The following is an 18720-nucleotide window of genomic DNA, read 5'->3' on the forward strand; positions in this document are numbered from 1 at the left end:
GTAGGTGGAAAATAAACCCCAACCCCGACAGAATGTTATTTTTACAATTTGGCCAAACCATCCCCTGGATGAAATTGCTTAATTGGTACCCTGCTGAGGTGCACGGTGGCATGACCTGCTTCTGTTTAACTGCATGCATTTTACTCCTCTCTTACAGAATGTGCTACATTGCTAGAAGTGCTGATTTGTAATGTTTAGACAAAGCTACCATTTACGATAACTTCCTGCACCCTGAATTGAACAGTTTGAAAGTGCAAGGGCACCAAGGCATTTTCTCCTTGTACACGAAAAGGGCACCCCATGAAGAAATCGTAACTTACTACTGGAACACTTCAAGGGCACAAAGGCATTGACCAGGGGACATGAAAGCAATTGCCTAAGTTGTTGCCTCCGCGAAGTGTCAGGACTGGTTATATAGTCTGCGAAGCGTCCTATGGAAACATCACACCAACTTGTTGTAGAGAAGACAATGAACAAATTTCAGTGGGAGGAAAAAACCCCTATAGGGAAAACTGCTCGCAGTCAGGCACATGTAGGGACTGAAAAACCCAATCTTCGAGCAGGGCTCTGGTCTGGGTATCAAACCGGGGTCCATAGAGCTGAAAGGCACAAACAGAAACCACTGAGCCAACCTGACTTCCCCATAAGGCTGTCAAGTACGGCCACGCACAACACAGTTTTATTTACCGGAGTAAAGTTATCAGCCAAAGTGCCGTGCCTCATGTACCATTTGTGATTGTTATACCTCGGTAACAAACTGTGAAGTTTGATTGGTCAAGAACCAATCATGTGACGCGCAACAAAAACGCATGTTACATGGCTCGACGGGGGCCGGGTAACATGAACAGTGATGTACACCGGTGTACATCACCTTGATCGTTCCCAGCATTGGTCGATTTCGCGCTGTGTACGAAACAACCGCGGGTTCGAGGGAATTGTTTCTTGTTCGTCTGCTAACTAAACAATGAATAGTCCGTCATAATAATGTTTGAAGATGACAACAGAACTTCGAGAAGAGGAATAACAATTATACAAAGGTATAACAAAACAATTGTTGCACGTTGTGACTGGGGTCCATGGGTTTTGTACACCCTCGAGTGTACAAAACGCCATGGACCCCGTCACAGCGTGCAACAATTGTATACTGGTATCCTGCTTATTTCTGCCGAGCAGAAAACAATTAAGCACTGTTGTCTGCTTAAGTAGCTCTTTGAAATCGGGCCCCTGTTCTTTGATACTTATTTTATTTTTATGAAAACTACAAATGTTTGAAAAGTTTCTTTACGATAATTTTATTTCACCCCGAGATGTGATAAAACCCAATGTTAGAACTACATGTTACTATTATTATTTATTGATAACTCATTAAGATAAAGTCCTAGTGTGTTGTGAAATCTTGCCCTGAATATTTAAAAAAGGCTGCCTCTATTAAGAAGAGAATCAATTATTAAATACACTACACTTTCCTAACTTTCTAGGAAACCTTTCCCATGGTGCATTGATGCAATCTCTGCTTAATATCCTGCCAATGTCACTCCTGAATTTACTGGCAGTTCCTTGGGGAGTCTATGCATTCACAGACTCAGAGGCCGATAAAGCACAATACCTGGTTACACCCATACAGGTTCACACACCCCACCCCACCCCCGTTCAACTCCTGGGTAGACAGAAGTTCGACCCCTGGGCAATCACACTCTGAGTAAATGTACAATACATTAAAGGTACTCCTTCAACCAAGTTTAGTGCAATAAATGGCTTAACTCCTACGGGTCCAAGTATGTTGTTCAACTCCTTGTGACGTGTCCTGGATAAAAGCACCGGATTCAAGCTCTGGTGTTTCTGATCAGCAGAGTGTGCGCTCTCTACAAATCTGCTTGTCAAGTTTTGCAGTGTGAAATGTAATGTAGTTTACGCCAATGCTTTATAAATATTTAACTCATAGCAATTGTCAATTGTAAACAAAAATTGCACAGAGTGCATCAATGCTTTTACTGCATTTCATTACAAATCCAATAAGAGCCAATACAGGATGAGCAGGAGATGAAGAAGAAATGCTAATTTTAAGGTAGGGAGGAAATTAAACCCAAACAAACAAAACCATTGCAATCGGGCAGGGACTGGAAAACCAAATCCATATGCAAGGCTCTGATCTGAGGTGGGACTCGAACCGGGGTCCAGAAAGGTGAAAGAAACCACCCTGAGCCAACCTGATTTTATAAGTTTACAACCACTTTGACTTCACCCTTTCACGGCATCCCGTCTTCACAGCCCAACGCATCCAGGACATATGGCTCAAAGCACTATCCCTTATAACCCCCAGACCCAGTTGGAGTCCAACAGTCTCTCCAGAATATACTGTCCGAAACGTGGAGTCCTCCAGTTCTTCTCCAAACCACCAATCACTCCAAAGGGATTTATCTACATGGTGTCACTGCAAAAATGTTTCTTATTTTTATAATCTTAACAAAACCTACCTGTATCTTTGGTTCTATTGTCACCGTTACGATCATCAGTGGGGCCTTCGCTTGAGTTGTGTCGATGGTGAATAACGGTGCTGCTGGCACTGCCCCTGGGCTGAGATGACATGGGGCGTGCCGTGATGTCAGTCATGCTCTTGTAGCTGGCCTGTGTGGAGCCGGTACCCAGGAAGATGCTGGCAGACTTATTCTGTTTGGTGTACATAGTCAGGAGCTCCTCCAGTTCACTCTCGCTGCACAAAACAGAAATAAAATAAAACACAGGGGGTTAAGGAAAGTTGCAAGAGAATAGTGAAGAAAAAAAAAACTCTTGTTGCACAAATTTGTGAGATTTCAGATTCCTGAGAAAAGCTTCAGACCTGAAGTCTTTCTTAGATTCAAACATTTTAGCGAGAATTTACCTCTTTCTAAAAACTATGTTACTTCAGAGGGAGTCGATTCTCATAATGTTTTACACTAATGCTTGTTACCACGCAAGTTTTTATGCTAGTATACATTTTGAGTAAATACCAAATGTGTCCAGAGCCTTTAAACTTCTACACAAAAATAACCGTAACATGCAGGCTTAGTATCGTTACCTAGCAATGGTGGTGAATTGACCAAACCTCTCCTCCTTCACGGCACCCTGATTCTCCTTATCCTTGCAATGATTGCCCAGTTTCTGATCCATCTTCCTGCGCAGGTCCATCTGATCCGTCTCCTGAAACATAACACACAACGTACAAACAATCATCAGTATGACCAACAAAACTTGTGCAATGGACAATCGATATTAGTTTCTAGAAGGGTACTTTTATTCTAGGCCATTTTCACAAGAGCATCTAATGTGAAGCTTTCTTGTTTCAAGGACACTAAATAATTTGACATTTTGGAAATCAAATTGCTCGTGTAAATGAGATGTCTAAACCATGCGCGCAATTGCCTAAAATACATACTGCACAAGGGACTCCCAAACACCTTTTTGTAACAAACCATAAGAAGCGCTGGTACATAGGTGTATGACATTTCAGATTTTTCCAATCCAATGGGAAAGGATTGCATAGTAGCAACCTAACTTTATTTTACTATCATTATAAAGATCTGATATTTCTCTTTTAAACCACTGTAAGCTTGGGTATAGAGGATGAACATGGACAAAATACCAACTTTTCAATCAGGTGTTCAATCAAACACACATGTGTACCTTATTGTAAATATGAACAAAATCAGCAAGCTGCTTGGCTAAGATTCTCCTCCTATCGTGGGGCGGTAGTTTACGGCTTGGCACTATCACTTTGAACGGCTGCTGCAGGTTGCTGGCTGCTCTCTTCAAGAATCGCAGCACCAAATCCTGATGGGAGGAGTTTCCAAAAACTAATCAATACAATGTCTGATGTAACTTGGGCAGGACCATTGAAATAAGCGATGGTTTGCGGTAGCACCAAGTGTAAATCTCTTTTGAGTAGTGTTGGTTCTGAAAAGAACCTGTGGTTGACAACTCAATTATGATCAGTATGCTCTGAGAAGCAATCAGAGCATACTGAATAAAACGTTGAGTTGTCAACCACAGGTTCTTTTCAGAACCAACACTACTAAAAAGAGATTTTCACATTGTCCTACTGCATACCTGATCTAATTATACTCCCACCATGCAAAGTTTCAAATCCTACATAAGATCACTGTAAATGGCAATCCTTGTCACTGTATCCTACAGACCTCTTTACCTTGCATCCTATAGACCATGTCCTCTTGTATACAATCAAAATTAACCTTGTGTATTCCAGGGTACTTCCTGGCAGGCAAGATACTACAAGATACTACATGGCATGTTTCATATTGTATCTAACACCCGTTTCAGACAAGGGCGCCAGAGTCGAGCCGAACCAAATAGATTAGGAGCGACTCTAGGTCGACCCAAATAACTTTTAGTTTCAGAAAGGCGAACTTAACATCACATTTACATTAGGTTCGGCTCATGACAAGATCGACGTCTGAAACCAAGGCGCTCCAGAGTCGTTCCGAACGACTGCAACAGTCAATCTTTCGACTCTTGCGCGTCCAGTCGCTCCTAACTGTTTCAGACGTCAAACTTTTCATATACTTAATTCAGAATTTAGTTCGGAGCGCCTGTCTGAAGTGGGGTGTTAATTACCAACTAAAATCAAGACTTGTAAAAAATAAACACTGATTGAGTTTTGAGAAGCACTCTGTCTCCTACCATTTGTTCATCATTCTCGGGTGATTCTTCCACTAGCTCTGGTGGTTTACTCGTTTCCTCCAGTAGTCTCTGCTGAACACGAAGGAGGTATGTTGCAAATGCTTGTCTGGCTTGTAACTTACTGAACAAACAGAAAAGAAAAACCACCAGGTTACTACATAACAGTGAAACAAAGGATAAGCTTGACTCAAAATGAAGTTTTTATCAACAAACCTACCTAAGGTCTGATAATTCACTATTGTAAGAGCAAAGTATGTGTAACTGTAGGGGCAACTGTATAGCATAGCACTGTATAGAAAAATTTCAAGGAGCACCAAAATAAAAGAAAGCCGTGTTAATCTGATAGATAAAACAAGGAAGATTGTAGTCTCACTTAAAGACTAACTAGTTATATACAAACTGGGGCACCAAGACAATGACCAGTGGGCATTGAGGCAGTTCTCTCCATGAAGAATCAAGCCCTTCAAAAAAAAACACTCACGAAATGTCTCCACCGCTGTTCATGATCTCAGGTACATTGATTGATTCCCTTATCTCCTTCGGCGACGGCTGCTTCTGTACCTCCAGCACCATTCTGGCCCCCTTGTTGTCTTTGCTGCTTGTTGAGGCCGGTACGATGGGCGGCTTCCCAGATGGGTTCGCCCCCGCCTTGCTGCTCCCACTGGCATATGAGGTCTGGCTTGAGGTGATGGAGGAGGAGCCCTGTTTAGATGTCTGGACTGATGAGGTTTTAGAAGCCTGGGTACCAGACGTTGTGTTTTCTAGTTTGCCCTGGGCCAGCGGTTCTCTGTCTTGATTGTCTGTTTTGGCGGCACTTCTCATTACACCCGCTGGATAAATTAAGAAAAATAGTTGAGGAATACGCTTCAACTTCATAAGATGACTTCTCGGCAAGCTGCCTCTGCTGGACACAGAAATCCTACATGTAGATTTATGTAGCAACGTTGTCAAAATGAATGAGGAAAGTTGTGCTGTATTTATCAACTTTCTCAAAAATTACAAATCTTAATTTGTTATAAACGGAACATGGGTTGTCCAAGTGAATGATACCTCCTCATGAGAATTATGCAGCTAAATCAAGGTGTGGATGGAGGTTGTATCTGCACAATAACACAGTAGTATAGAATACATGTAAATACCAAAGTAACTAATTAATAATAATAATAATAACATGCATTTATATAGCTGGAGGTGCTTCAAAAAAGTGAACAGAAAAAATTATTTAACAAGAAAAACAATAATCAATTTTAAAACTTCGAACCCAATGTAATTACCTACATTAGAACTATTTTATGATTTGGCATGTAAAAAAAATAAAACTGTCGAGCTCTCACTTAACACAGATCCTCTCCAAAACTTCTGGCAAATGCAGAGGGGAAACACTTACCACTGAACATTCTCTTTATGCCTGGGAAGCGTTGCCGCACCTTGCTTCGGGCTTGTTTTCGTCCTGAGTTATTCTCTGAGGTGATGAGTTTCCGCATAAACTGACCGAGATGTTCCTCAAGCTCCCTGTCAGCTAATTCCTGCATTACGGAATTGGCCACTTTCCTGGAGACAAAGATTTTGGAAAAAGTTTGACAATTACGAGTATGTCTCTAATCAAACTGATTTTGTTAAGAAACCCCTTAAGCTTAAACAAGCTGATTTTGCCTGTTAAAAAAAAGGGGGACATTTCACTTCCTTATTTTGTAATGAAATGAACATAAACATTAAGTACTTAAACAGACAAATTAACAAATAAATACAAATGGCAGTTTCAGGTTGAATGGTTTCCAATTGACACACCAACAAAATAGGGAGACACTAGGGCTAGATAGCTCAGTTTGTAAAGTGACGGCAAGAGGTCCCACGTTCAAATTTAAGTCTAGTAAATTTTTCCTTGTTCAAAAGGTGAACTAAAATTCATTCAGTCAGTTTCCCTGTTTTTACCTGATAAATAAACAAATAAAGACCGGTTCATACTTCTTGCGAATGCGAATGCGATACGAATGTTGACGTCACAAATTCGCAACGAAAATTTCGCAGCAGTTCAACTTTGCTCAACTCACTTGCGAATATCGCTGCGAAAGGAGGGTTGTGACGTCAAATTCACGTCAAATTCGCTTCGCATTCGCAGGAAGTATGAAGTATGAACCGGGCTCAAAGAAGCAAAAACGAAAATACCCCAAAACAGACACAGTACCTTTTCCTCAATATGAACTTTTTTGGGGGGTCAGATAAATAAATAGCACAAGCAAGACCAGATCTCTACAAACATAAAGCAAGAAGAGTCATCAATACATGCATGCAAAAAAGAGGACTTGTAGAACTGTGCACAATTTACCAAAGAAACTACATTGGAAACAAAACAAGCAAAAATGACACACTCGGAATTCATCAATTCAAAGCAGATTGTGTCGTATTCCTTCACAAAATTATGATATACTCTCAGAAAATGATTATACAAAAATTTGAAATCTGGAGCTTTGTTTGGATTAAAAATTTGAGTTTCAAGTTTCAGCAGCTTGTATTGTTTTTGTTATTACAAAAACAGAAAAGAACATCACACTTTTTATAAAATGATATGACAGAGAAAAAAAAAGAGAAAAAAAATCATTTTACATATAGATGAGAAACTCAATCAAAAAGCATGCCAGGAAAATGTGTTGGTCCATTTCAATGTTTATAAGCAAAACATGATCTGCTGGCAAAGCTGGCTATAGCCCTGGCTATAAGCAGAGAATTTTGAGGGAAGCAGCACGACGACATTGGATCGAGATCAGCTGATAAGTTTCACGCCTGACCAAACCGTGCTAAGAATAAATCAAAACCTCCAAAAACAAAACAATTAATTATCCTGCACCCATTATCTCAAATAATAAAAAGCAAATACTTGGCCTTGCACCCGAGTACGTATTACCATGGCCAAATGTCAAAGAGCTGCTTAAGCAGAGAATGATGCTTAACAATATTCTGCTAAGCAAAAACAAGAAGGATACCAGTGATATATGGTACATGTGCCATGGTATTTTAGCTAGTAACCTTTTTCTGGTATGCATAATTGTTATACAGAGCTACTGTTTTAGTTTAAGCAGCTGTATTAAATTGGGCATAGGCTTGATCCTTCTTTGATGGAAGGGCACCTTCGTTTAAAGACATTGGACACTTGTGGTAAATGTCAAAGACCAGTCTTCTCACTTGCTGTATCTCAACATATGCATAAAATAACAAACCTGTGAAAATTTGAGCTTGATTGGTCGTCGGAGTTGTGAGATAACTATGAAAGAAAAAAACACCCTTGTCACATGAAGTTGTGCGCTTTCAGATGCTTGATTTCGAGACCTCAAATTCTAAATCCGAGGTATCGAAATCAAATTCGTGGAAAATTACTTCTTTCTCGAAAACTAAGTCACTTCAGAGGGAGCCGCTTCTCACAATGTTTTATACTATCAACCTCTCCCCATTACTCGTTACCAAGTAAGGTTTTATGCTGATAATTATTTTGAGTAATTACCAATAGTGTCCACTGCCTTTAAAGGTTTTCGAGAAAAAAGAAATTTTCTGCGAATTTGGTTTCAAGACCTCTGATATAGAATTTGAGGTCTCAAAATCAAGCATTTGAAAGCACACAACTTCATGTGACAATGTGTTTTTTCATTCATTATTTTCTCCCAACTTCGACGACCAATTGATTTCAAATGTACACAGATTTGTTATTTTACGCATATGTTTAGATACACTAAGTGGGAAGACTGGTCTTTGACAATCACCAATAGTGTCCAGGGTCTTTAATTAAGGGTACTCTTTGAGGAAAATTTCAAAGGGCACCAAGGAAATTAACAGATGGCAATTGGCTCCAGGACGTATCAGGCCTGTAAATCTACCGAATGGACACGTCACAAGAAAACAACACATATGAACATGGCATGCAAGGTTAATAATAATCAATCTTGTTAGAAAATGAAATTTTATGATGAGTTTTTTAGTTGATCGAGTAACAAGATTCCATGCAGGACAGACACAGATGACGATGGGGTAACAAAACGGTAAAACGAGGGGTAGCCACTTACTTTGACCTATTGAACAAACTTGTGCCTGATGATAAATCACATAAACTGAAAAGAGAGTATCACCAACAATTCTTTGAAGGGAAAAAAAATACACACACTACACACTTGTCTCTGCTTCCTCAAGTCAATATGGCTTTAGAATTATTTTGGAGGGTTTAAAACAGCAATATTAACGTTTGTTATGGTAATCTGAGGAAAGCCAGGCATTATTACTATGGGATATTAAAGGTTGCAAGTTATAAACTAGCCCTAGCACCTCAACTATGCTACCTCATCTGGCAATTTCACACTTGACTTGAATGCTCCCAAAATGTGTTAAAGATTTTAATGTATGCATCTTTCTACCACACACGGAGGGGTGAGATGAAAGTGTTACTTTGTAAATGGCACCAGTTGTTAGGACAACTTGTTTCAGACAAAGTGCTGTACAAACTACCCATTCCCAACTAAATGCCCAAAATGCAAGGTACTTCTCCATGGATCATAATAACAGTGTTAATAGCTAAGGCACCAAACACCAATGAAATGGCCTTAGAGTCAAGAGGGGTAAAACCATAGAGTTATATATAAGAACTAGAGGGCGCACTGGCCTATATACACGCCCGGCATGCGCGCAAGCGGCCATTTTCTAAGTTGAACAAACAGGCATAGCTTAGCGTGTGTTTGTGCGGCCATTTTGTAACTTGACAAAACAGTATCGCGTCAGCGTTCAATAAACACAAACTCCAACGTGTACTGTAACTTCATATCCAATGCGCAAGCAAATTGGCGCGTGTCTCCTTGCGGTCCCGTCGCGTTTGTGCAAGAAGCATCACCAGTATATATAACTCTATGGGTAAAACATGAATGAAATTGAGACTACAAAGTCGAAGGGAAGGGGGGGGGGGCTGGGTTGGCATAGGAGACCTGAAAACTGCAGATCATGACCTACAGTCTCTCTCTGTGGTAATTACATTAAAGCACAACACAGGCCTGCAATTACACAAAGGACACAGCTACTGTTGCCCTGGGGTTGTGGCCTTGATGATTTTACAATGGAAGTGCCCTTTGCAAAATGACACTGGCCTTGCTTTCTCTCAAGTTGAAATTCCAGGCCTGGCAACAATTAGTATGTGTTATGTGCTGCAACACGTACAAATGCATTTGATGCCCAAACTCCAAAATCTCTAATTCCTCAAGTACAATACAGTTCGCAGATCCCATCTAAGTTTGATTTGACTCAGCTGGTATACCACAATATGGTTTCTTACATGTCCTTTACATAACAAACTATACTCACTTGTCTGGATACACCTTGCTGTGCAAGATCTGGTTCATGTTGGTTCGACTCTCCAAGAAATTCCTTCAATCAAAAACACACAAAAATTAGTCAGAAGGAGAAAGGGATACAAGCTGGGGCTCAATTTCGTGTAGATACCAGTTAAAAAGTGTACACCTGAAATGGTATTTTAGCTGGTACCCTTATTCTGGTAAGCATAATTTGGTTGTGCAGAGCTACTTTTTGTGTTCAAGTAGCCCTATGAAATTGGGTACTGAACCCAGTTAAAGCCTGCAAGCACATACAAACTTGCTCAGCAACAGACAAATGCTTAAAAGGAACCCGTTACAGCCAAAATTACATTGTTGTACACTGGTGTCCCAATCAATTTTTGTTTAGCAAAGAAATTTGTCAACCGGTATTTTTTGCTTGACAGCTTAATGAAATTGGGCCCTGGCGGAGGCATAAGTTGGCTGGCAGGTTACATGTACAAAATGCCAAAACAGGCCTGTATGCTTCGTTTTTTTAAAAGGGTAAGAGCACCAAGGCATTTTATTTTCTCCTTGGTAAAGGGCACCCTTCGAGGAAATTATAAATTTCGACCGGAGCATTTCAAGGGCACCAAGGCTATGATCAGGGGGCATAGAGACAATCGCCTACGTTGCCTCTGTGAAGTATCATTGCCTGCGAAGATAGGAGCCAACACTCACTTGTACTTGTCCCAAGATAGCGGAGAAGGGAAGATCCTAAGCCATCCTCCTCTTCGCTGGTACTCATCCTTGCTCTCAGTAACCACCCTCCTCTCCTCAGCGGTTAACATCTTGTCTGATGATGAAGACGCATCTTTGGATTTTTTGGCCGAGACTGGACGGCTGGAGACACCAGCAGATTGAGGTCTTTGACGCTGAGTAAGGAAACACAAAATTAAGTTTGATAAAATGCCAGGCTAAAATACCAGGCTAAAATACCATTAAAGGGAAGTTATACGCTTGGAAACCACTCTTAAAATAGTAACAATTTGAGAATCTTTTCACTACGAAGTAATGTGGATATGGAAAACTACATCAGTTTTTATCCCAGAATTTGTATCTGAGAAAGTTACTGTCAGATACATTTCTCAGATTGTGTATTCCAATTATGGAATTGCCTGCTGGGAAATGCCCTACAGCACCACTCTGCTTATGAACAAAATGGCTGCCAACCTATCTTGGGATGTCCCCTCCCGCTTCTTTCCCCCGATGGAGCTATAAAAAAAGGAAGTCAATGACCTATTATCACATCACTCAAAAACCCACAGCAACAACTTACCACGAACTGAGCGCCTATACGTGCCCTCTGCATACATGGAACCCATTGGATAAAGCACACACAGTGGTAAAGAGGTTTGAACACACATTGGTGATAGATGGAGTGGGTGGTGGTGTGCATTCAACACAGCAGATGAGATGAAAGATGAGAATACAGAGAAGAAAATATGGAAGGAAAAAAAAAGAATAAGATATGAGATGAAAAAAACACTGCAAATCATAGCTCACAACCAGAACCCAATTTCAATTATTGCTGAACAAGTTTCTGCTATGTAAGGTTTGCGGTGACACCATGTAAAATCTGTTTTGTGATGAGTGGTGGCTCTGACAAGGGTTGATGCTTGATGTTTCGATCAGTGTACTCTGACTGTCTTCTTTGAGATGCAAACCTTACTTAATTATTTTTTTTCCGCCATGCATAGTCTTATCTTGACTTTCTGCCGAGCATAAATGTAGTTTTTGTAGTTTGAATGACACACAGGATTACCCGTCGTATGCGTCACACGACTTATACTCTGCCATAGTGTTACTGGTGTATTTCGATAACAGTTTAACAACGGCCCACTCCCATGATTTAATAAATTCTGAAACTAAATTATGTTTTTCAAGTGTGTTTAATTGTATGTCCTAAAATAAATTGAAACGGTTTTTCATGCGTATGAGCACACTGTTTTTCATGCGTATGAGCGCAGCCAAGGAGCATGAAAATGAGCATTGGTTTGTAGAGCTTTCTAATTCATATTTACACAATGAATACATTATGCAACTATACCGATCATGCTAACATTTTCCCTACCATTTAATGTGCCTGTGATTGACTGTGAATTGGGAAAGGCTTGAATGAATGTCCTTGATACTAGTTTTGAATAACCTAATATGCACACTATTTGAAATGGTTCATGATACACAGGCCGTAATGAAACCATGGCCGAGGCTTTGGCTTGGTCTCCCCTCGCCTTTTTGAAGTCCCGTACCAAAAGTGGCAAGTCTCCAAAAAGACTGATGAAGCCAAGTCAGCATCTAAAACCAAAGCAGTGGTTTCGGGAAAGGGCCATATAATGGTTCTAAATGAAACGAAATATCAATGGTATACCGACAGAAGTCTTTCATGACAATCCTGGTGACTTACTTGTTGCCTGAGTGTGTTTGTTGCTGCTAGATCTTGATTGCGTTTACTCTGCTGTACCCGTCGCATCATTGGATCCTGAGCTATGAACCCTGCATCATCATCACATTATCAATCAGTATTAATCCTATCCTTTTCAATAGTGGGTGTGTTGAAAATGAATTAATTGGGTCATTAAAGGGATGCTGCAGTGAATTAAAATAAAACGGTGAATTTTGCTGTCATTTATTTCTGATATATGTATTGAACATCAATAAAATGTGTTTTGTTTTTTCCCCGACGTATCTCACTTGCATAATTAGCGAATAAGTCATGCCCCCCCTTTTGTGGATTGTTACCGGCCCCCTTCCATCGACGTCACGTCGGGAATTTAAACATATCGTCGGCAAAAAGAGTCTGGTCCCTAACTACACGTGCCTAGGTACCAGGCCCACAGTGCACACGTCTCTATATGCACACAGCCAGGGGGCACGACGGCTCGGGTTCCCGACATGACGTCACATGAAGGCTCCCTTTTAGGGGCGGGGTGAGTTCCCCTAATCTCTTGAAAACCACTTTTAAAATACTTGCGCATGAAAAAAAAATATATATATATATTTCAGGTTTAAAAAGTCATGTTCAATCGTTTAAATAAAAAAAAACCACTGCAGCCACCCTTTAAACTTAAGGTAATCTCTCGAGAGAGGGGAGTCAGCAGCGGTACTTGTTTGTGAATTACATGGAGATAACAGAGGTGACTTGTCAGATGAGAAGGATGTTTCATTTTAGCCTCTTTCTTTACAGGAGCTTTCCCGTAATCATCCACTTCATCGGCCAAAAGCAATTTGTATGACAGAAAAACTTACTTCTGAGAATACCTTAGTCTTTGAAGAACATGTAAAAGCTAAGTAAGATAAAATTACTGACATTTTCTTGCAAAAGACATTAAAGGAAACCTAGCTCAATGCAACTCGTACCAATAGTATCCATCGTCTTTAAGGACAACTTATAGATTTACAACCTCGTTTTAGTAGTGCAACTCACCAGTAAGGCTGAATAGATCAGCCACCATGTTGGATTTGATCTTCATGTCAATTGGTGCATCGCTGTTGGGGAAAACCAACAAGACAAATTCATGAACAAATTCCAATCCAAACCGATGTGGAAAAGCATTTCGTAAACATCTCTTAACATTTGACAATACCAGGGCAGGGCCCAATTACACAGAGCTGCTTTTAAAGCACAAAAAGGAGCTGAGCAAAACAGAATTGTGCTTACCAAAATACGGTGACTAACACAAAAAAAACCTTACATATACCATCGTAAGCGCAGAATATGTTGGTAAGCTGAGCCATGAAAAAGTAGCCCAGATGAGCTGAAATACATGCCTAAATATATCATATGGACATTCAGTCATTGCACTTTTTCCGATCACAAACTCAACCACAACATGCAGGAGATTACTTAATACAAAAACAGAAAAGGTCTAAAATCTATACAGACAACTATTTTATTTTGAAAAGGGTAATACATAAACAAAGACTCATGCCCTTCTCCATCCTAGAATTTGATAAAGTTGTTGGGATGAGACACTCACCATGCAAGGGAAGGAGAAAGGTTGACCTCAAGAACCCAAGGTTTCAAATTCTCATCAAGGAGAATGTCAAAGCCATATAATTCTGGAAATTAAAACAAAATGAAATAACACATACAGGAAGACTACATCACATGGGAGTTTACTATCACAAAGAGTACCACTTGGGGAAAACTGGCTGGAACTGTAAAGGTCATTGACGTAATCTGCTTTCCATTTATTTTCTTATTATTTTATATATATAAAATCCAGCAATTCGGCCTTTGGCTGCGAAGTTTGAATGTTTGTAATAAACCAATAAAAACCAATAAAAAAATATATATATATGTATATCTGTATCGAGTAGGGGAGACGGCCTTACCTTTCCATCCAAACCAGACCTTTGTCAGAGCCAATATATATATGTAAACGTATATTTGAACTCACAGGGAATGTCGACGGTGTGTTTTACAGAGTGAAACAAAAATTGGTATGGGGGGGGGGCGTGCAATGATGATGAACATTTATAAAGCATTGGTATCTGCCACAGGTAGGGCCAGTTAATAGTCGGTCGCGCAATAGAAATCTTGACGCGCAATCCTAAAAAACACAGTTTATAGGCCTCAGTGATGACTATAAACGTGTTTTTTATGATCGTGCGTCAAGATTTCCATTGCGCGACCATCACGGGACCGGCTATAAACCGGCCTTTAGGGTAACTAAGGCCGATATTTGTTCATTGAATTATGAGACCTATGTATACCATAACACATTAACTCAAACTTGTGCTTAGTATCCTCTATGTTATTATGTTATCTATGTCATTATTTGCTTATGACATGCCATGCACTCAACTCTTTAGGAAAACTACATTCCTGCCAATTGTGTTTGAAAAATGAGAATAAATTTACATGCTGTGAAACTTGCTGGGGGAAAGTATGATTATTATCATTATTAAACGACTAATTTGCAACGACAACATTTTCAAAACTCTTATTCTTTCTTTCATTGAGTGACCAGGGCCCAATTTCATAGAGCTGCTTAAGCACAAACAAATTTTGCTTACCAGAATAAGGTTACGAGCCAAAATACCATGTCACATGTACAATTTGTGACTGGTATTCTGCTCATTTCTGCTGAGCAGAAAATTATTACGCAATATTTTCTGCTTTAGCAGCTCTATGAAATTGGGCCCAGACCCTATTTTGGCCATTTATGCTAACAACAAAACAAAGACACCATTTACCGAAGCAGTTTCCGCGATGTGGCATGAACATCTTACAAGCTGTGGCAACTGGGAGCTCAGCACAGAGTAGCGTCTTGTTAATTACGTCCTCGATACGACTCAGCATACCTGAACAGAGAGTATTAAATGCATTAAATGAATAACAGACCTCGAATTAACCAACAGGAACCTCAGCAATTACCATGGTGCCCTGTGCTTTTGCTGTGGTGCCCATTGCAAGTTCCAATACAAGTTTAAATTTTCCACATAGAATTATCCCTTACTTTAGGAATATTTCTGTTCCCCCGTCAAGAAGGAAGTTTAAGGCCAGGAATAATTGAGATAAACTTGTGGTAAGACCATATGGTATAAGATCTCATTGACTTGAGTATTTTGGTGGCTCTGAGAAATGTACTAAAAGTTAGATTTTATACTTTAGTCGTCTTCTGCAGAATGCTCCAGAGCATACAGGTAAGATTATTTTGGTTCAATTTCAAGACCTAAATTTGACTAAGCAATAAAATATTCTCACAAATAGATCTCAAAAAAAAATTGTGATCAAGACCACTCTTATCAGTTCCTCAAAACTCTTTCGGTTGTTGATCAAATATCAAACATTTTATAAACCCTAGGAATACAATCGTCACTCCAAAGAATAAGTTTATTACGTCAAGCAGTTTCTTGGATATACTGACCTTTGACATCTTTGCCTTTCTTCTTGAGGTATCTGGTCATCGCACCAAAACTCCACTTATTGCCGTAATCTTCAATGTTGTTATCATTGCATCTGGTAAACACAAACAAATCAGCAACATATCAGAATATTATTACTCTTAGATTCATACACATACAGAGCAAAACAGATCATAAAAACAAAAGCAAGAGTACAAAAGATGCTGGTCTTCACAATTTATTATCATGGGTCACTGGTCATCTGTGAGGACTTAAAACTGGATGTGGTTATTTCATTCAGTCAAAAAAACGTGCTAAAAGATAAAACCGAGGTGGTTTAGCGTTAAACCACCGTCGCCATCCAATTTAACAATACAGTTTTAACTCAATTTGTTAAAGTTTTAGAAGCATTCAGACAAAGTTAAAACTGAATGAGTTCAAACTGCTTAAAACTGACTCTAGAACTGTTTCTGAACGACCTCATTGACAGCAATACGAGACTCACCTGACGTAATCGTTGCTCCGTTTGTTCAGGCTGTAGTTAGTCAGATGCATCATGACGTTTTTGATTGTCTTATTGGTGTGGTTGTATTGGACTGTGGCAAATCTGTCAAATGAATCGAAAAAAGGTAAGCAAAAAGAGAAAACAAAGAATCAGATAATATAACATGGCCAAGTTATTTTGATATTTACACCCGATAGGAATGCTTCCATGGAAGGTATAAGTTTGGTAATCACTCTTATATTTAATGGCAGTAAAAACTTACAGCAGCTTTTGATAGCATTTTTTAAACAATTTCACTTTGAAGCAATGTTGTTATGGAAAAAATATTAAAGTTTTTATCCCCCAAAACTTGAATATGAGAAGCATTACTGACAGTAACGTTTCTCAGATTGTGTGTTCCAATATGGATTATTCTTCCCGCGCGGACATAAGCGCTCACGATTTTCAACGATATCTAAAAAACACGACTACCTTTTCCATTGAAATTTTCAAATGTTAGTTTTATTGTATGTATCTATATTTTTATAGGATTAAAACAATCAAATTGTTACAAAAACCAAAGAAATCTATTTCTAAAGAGGTAAAATGTAAAAACACATGGAACCATGAATACTTTCATGAATGTATCAGACATACCTTGCAAGTCCTTCTTCGTATAAATATGCCCTGAGTGGATCAAATGAGGTAACAGCTACATACAATCTACAGTCAAACTTAAAACCTGCAAGACAAAAGGAAAAATGTGACCTTTGATATAAAGATTACCTTTCATTGATTCAAATCACAATGGCAAATGATATACAAATAATAAATATTTATTAGTTTAAAGGCAGTGGACACTATTAGTAATTACTCTAAATAATTATAAGCACAAAACCTTACTTGGTGAAGAGTAATGGGGAGCTGTTGATGGTATAAAACATTGTGAGAAACGGCTACCTCTGAAGTGACGTAGTTTTCAAGAAAGAAGTAATTTTCATCGAATTTGATTTTGAGACCTCAGATTTTGAATTTGAGGTCTCAAAATCAAGCATCTGAAAGTGCACAACTCCGTGTGACAAGGGCGTTTTGTCTTTCATTATCTCCCAACTTTGATCACCGATTGAGCTCAAATTTTCACAGGTTTTTTATTTTATGCATATGTTGAGATACACCAACTGTGAAGGCTAGTCTTCACAATCACCAAAAGTGTCTAGTGTCTTTAAGGGAGAGAGCATTTTCTTTAGTTGAAACATTGAATGTTCCATTCAATGGGGAGAAACCGAGTTGAAAAGGAACATATTGTTTCTTCTAAGAGAGAGGTTTGCGGCAACACCATAAATATCTGTTTTGAGTAGTGTTGTTTCTGAAAAGAACCTGGACAACCAACACTACACAAAAAGAGATATTCACATGTTGTTACTGCAAGCCTCTCCTAGTTATTCTTCCACCATGCAAAGTTTCAAATCCTACATGTTGTATCTTTTACTGAACGGAAATATTCTCTCCATTGCATCATTGTCAATGGATTGGACTTGGGGGATAAAATTATTCTAAGAATAAACAAACAATACCATATTGTATTCTGGCGCACACAACAAGGTCATTTTGTACTGCTGTGTATAGCACATTGTATAATGTATGTGAATGTTAAAACTGGGTCAGTTACTCTGAAATTGTTGAACTCTGCAATAGCAACCATAGCAACCATAGCAGGACAGAACCCATGAAATCAATGTTTGGCGAACAGGGCAGTGCCAAGCTATTTTTATAAATTCTCCACTTAAATTAAGCTTAGATTATGAGGCTACTTTCCACAACTTACCATCTATTGTAAGTGGATTGCTAATATATCTTGAGACTACATGGTTCCCATCCATGGGTACATGTTGGGGCTGCAAAGAGAAAAATCAAACAAGAACATGAAACATGGTAAAAGTACAATAAATTTATTGTAATTTTATTTTATTACACATCCAACAGCACCTCTAAGACCAGGATGAATGGATGAGTGAGCAACGGACACGCTTCTTCGTCGAGCTCCCCCCAAAAAATGAAATTTTCTCTGAATTTTCACTTCTTATCTGGTCAAATCCATGAACAATCCTCGAATACACTCATCACTGCCACTACTGCCGTAAACAAGAGATATTTAACATGACAACTAGAAGAGCAAAATCGAGTAAACAATCTGACCGGTCACCTCCAGCGCTGTCACCATCTACCGACGAATTGACAAGCTAGAGGAAAGCTTCCACACATCTCTTGAATTCGAGTCAAACAGGATCTCCGAACTTGAATTCAGAATCAAGGAGTTTGAAAAGCTTTCAACAATACTGGAAAATGCAGAAAAGCAACTTTCCAACCACA

At 39.2% G+C, this 18720-nt stretch overlaps 1 protein-coding gene across 4 annotated transcripts in view; it reads right to left on the reverse strand.

The window, feature by feature from the left end:
• Window positions 1-18720, reverse strand: part of LOC117290066 (tubulin polyglutamylase TTLL5-like) — an 89254-nt gene that overhangs the window by 61312 nt on the left and 9222 nt on the right. For 2 of the 4 annotated variants that reach the window (XM_033771339.1, XM_033771317.1), the window contains exons 9-26: window positions 18176-18245; window positions 17008-17092; window positions 16372-16473; window positions 15890-15981; window positions 15216-15323; window positions 13994-14075; window positions 13441-13502; window positions 12421-12509; window positions 11293-11319; window positions 10695-10888; window positions 10006-10068; window positions 8727-8771; window positions 6062-6225; window positions 5156-5504; window positions 4675-4795; window positions 3661-3807; window positions 3056-3177; window positions 2475-2710 (exon numbers count right to left, since the gene is read on the reverse strand). In XM_033771339.1, coding sequence (XP_033627230.1) covers window positions 2475-2710; window positions 3056-3177; window positions 3661-3807; window positions 4675-4795; window positions 5156-5504; window positions 6062-6225; window positions 8727-8771; window positions 10006-10068; window positions 10695-10888; window positions 11293-11319; window positions 12421-12509; window positions 13441-13502; window positions 13994-14075; window positions 15216-15323; window positions 15890-15981; window positions 16372-16473; window positions 17008-17092; window positions 18176-18245 — 2158 coding nt within the window. The remainder of the gene's footprint in view (window positions 1-2474; window positions 2711-3055; window positions 3178-3660; window positions 3808-4674; window positions 4796-5155; window positions 5505-6061; window positions 6226-8726; window positions 8772-10005; window positions 10069-10694; window positions 10889-11292; window positions 11320-12420; window positions 12510-13440; window positions 13503-13993; window positions 14076-15215; window positions 15324-15889; window positions 15982-16371; window positions 16474-17007; window positions 17093-18175; window positions 18246-18720) is intronic. The other 2 variants (XM_033771324.1, XM_033771332.1) reach the window with 2 other exon arrangements.

This window comes from Asterias rubens, chromosome 1 (assembly GCF_902459465.1).
Source record: "Asterias rubens chromosome 1, eAstRub1.3, whole genome shotgun sequence".
NCBI lineage: Eukaryota > Metazoa > Echinodermata > Asteroidea > Forcipulatida > Asteriidae > Asterias > Asterias rubens.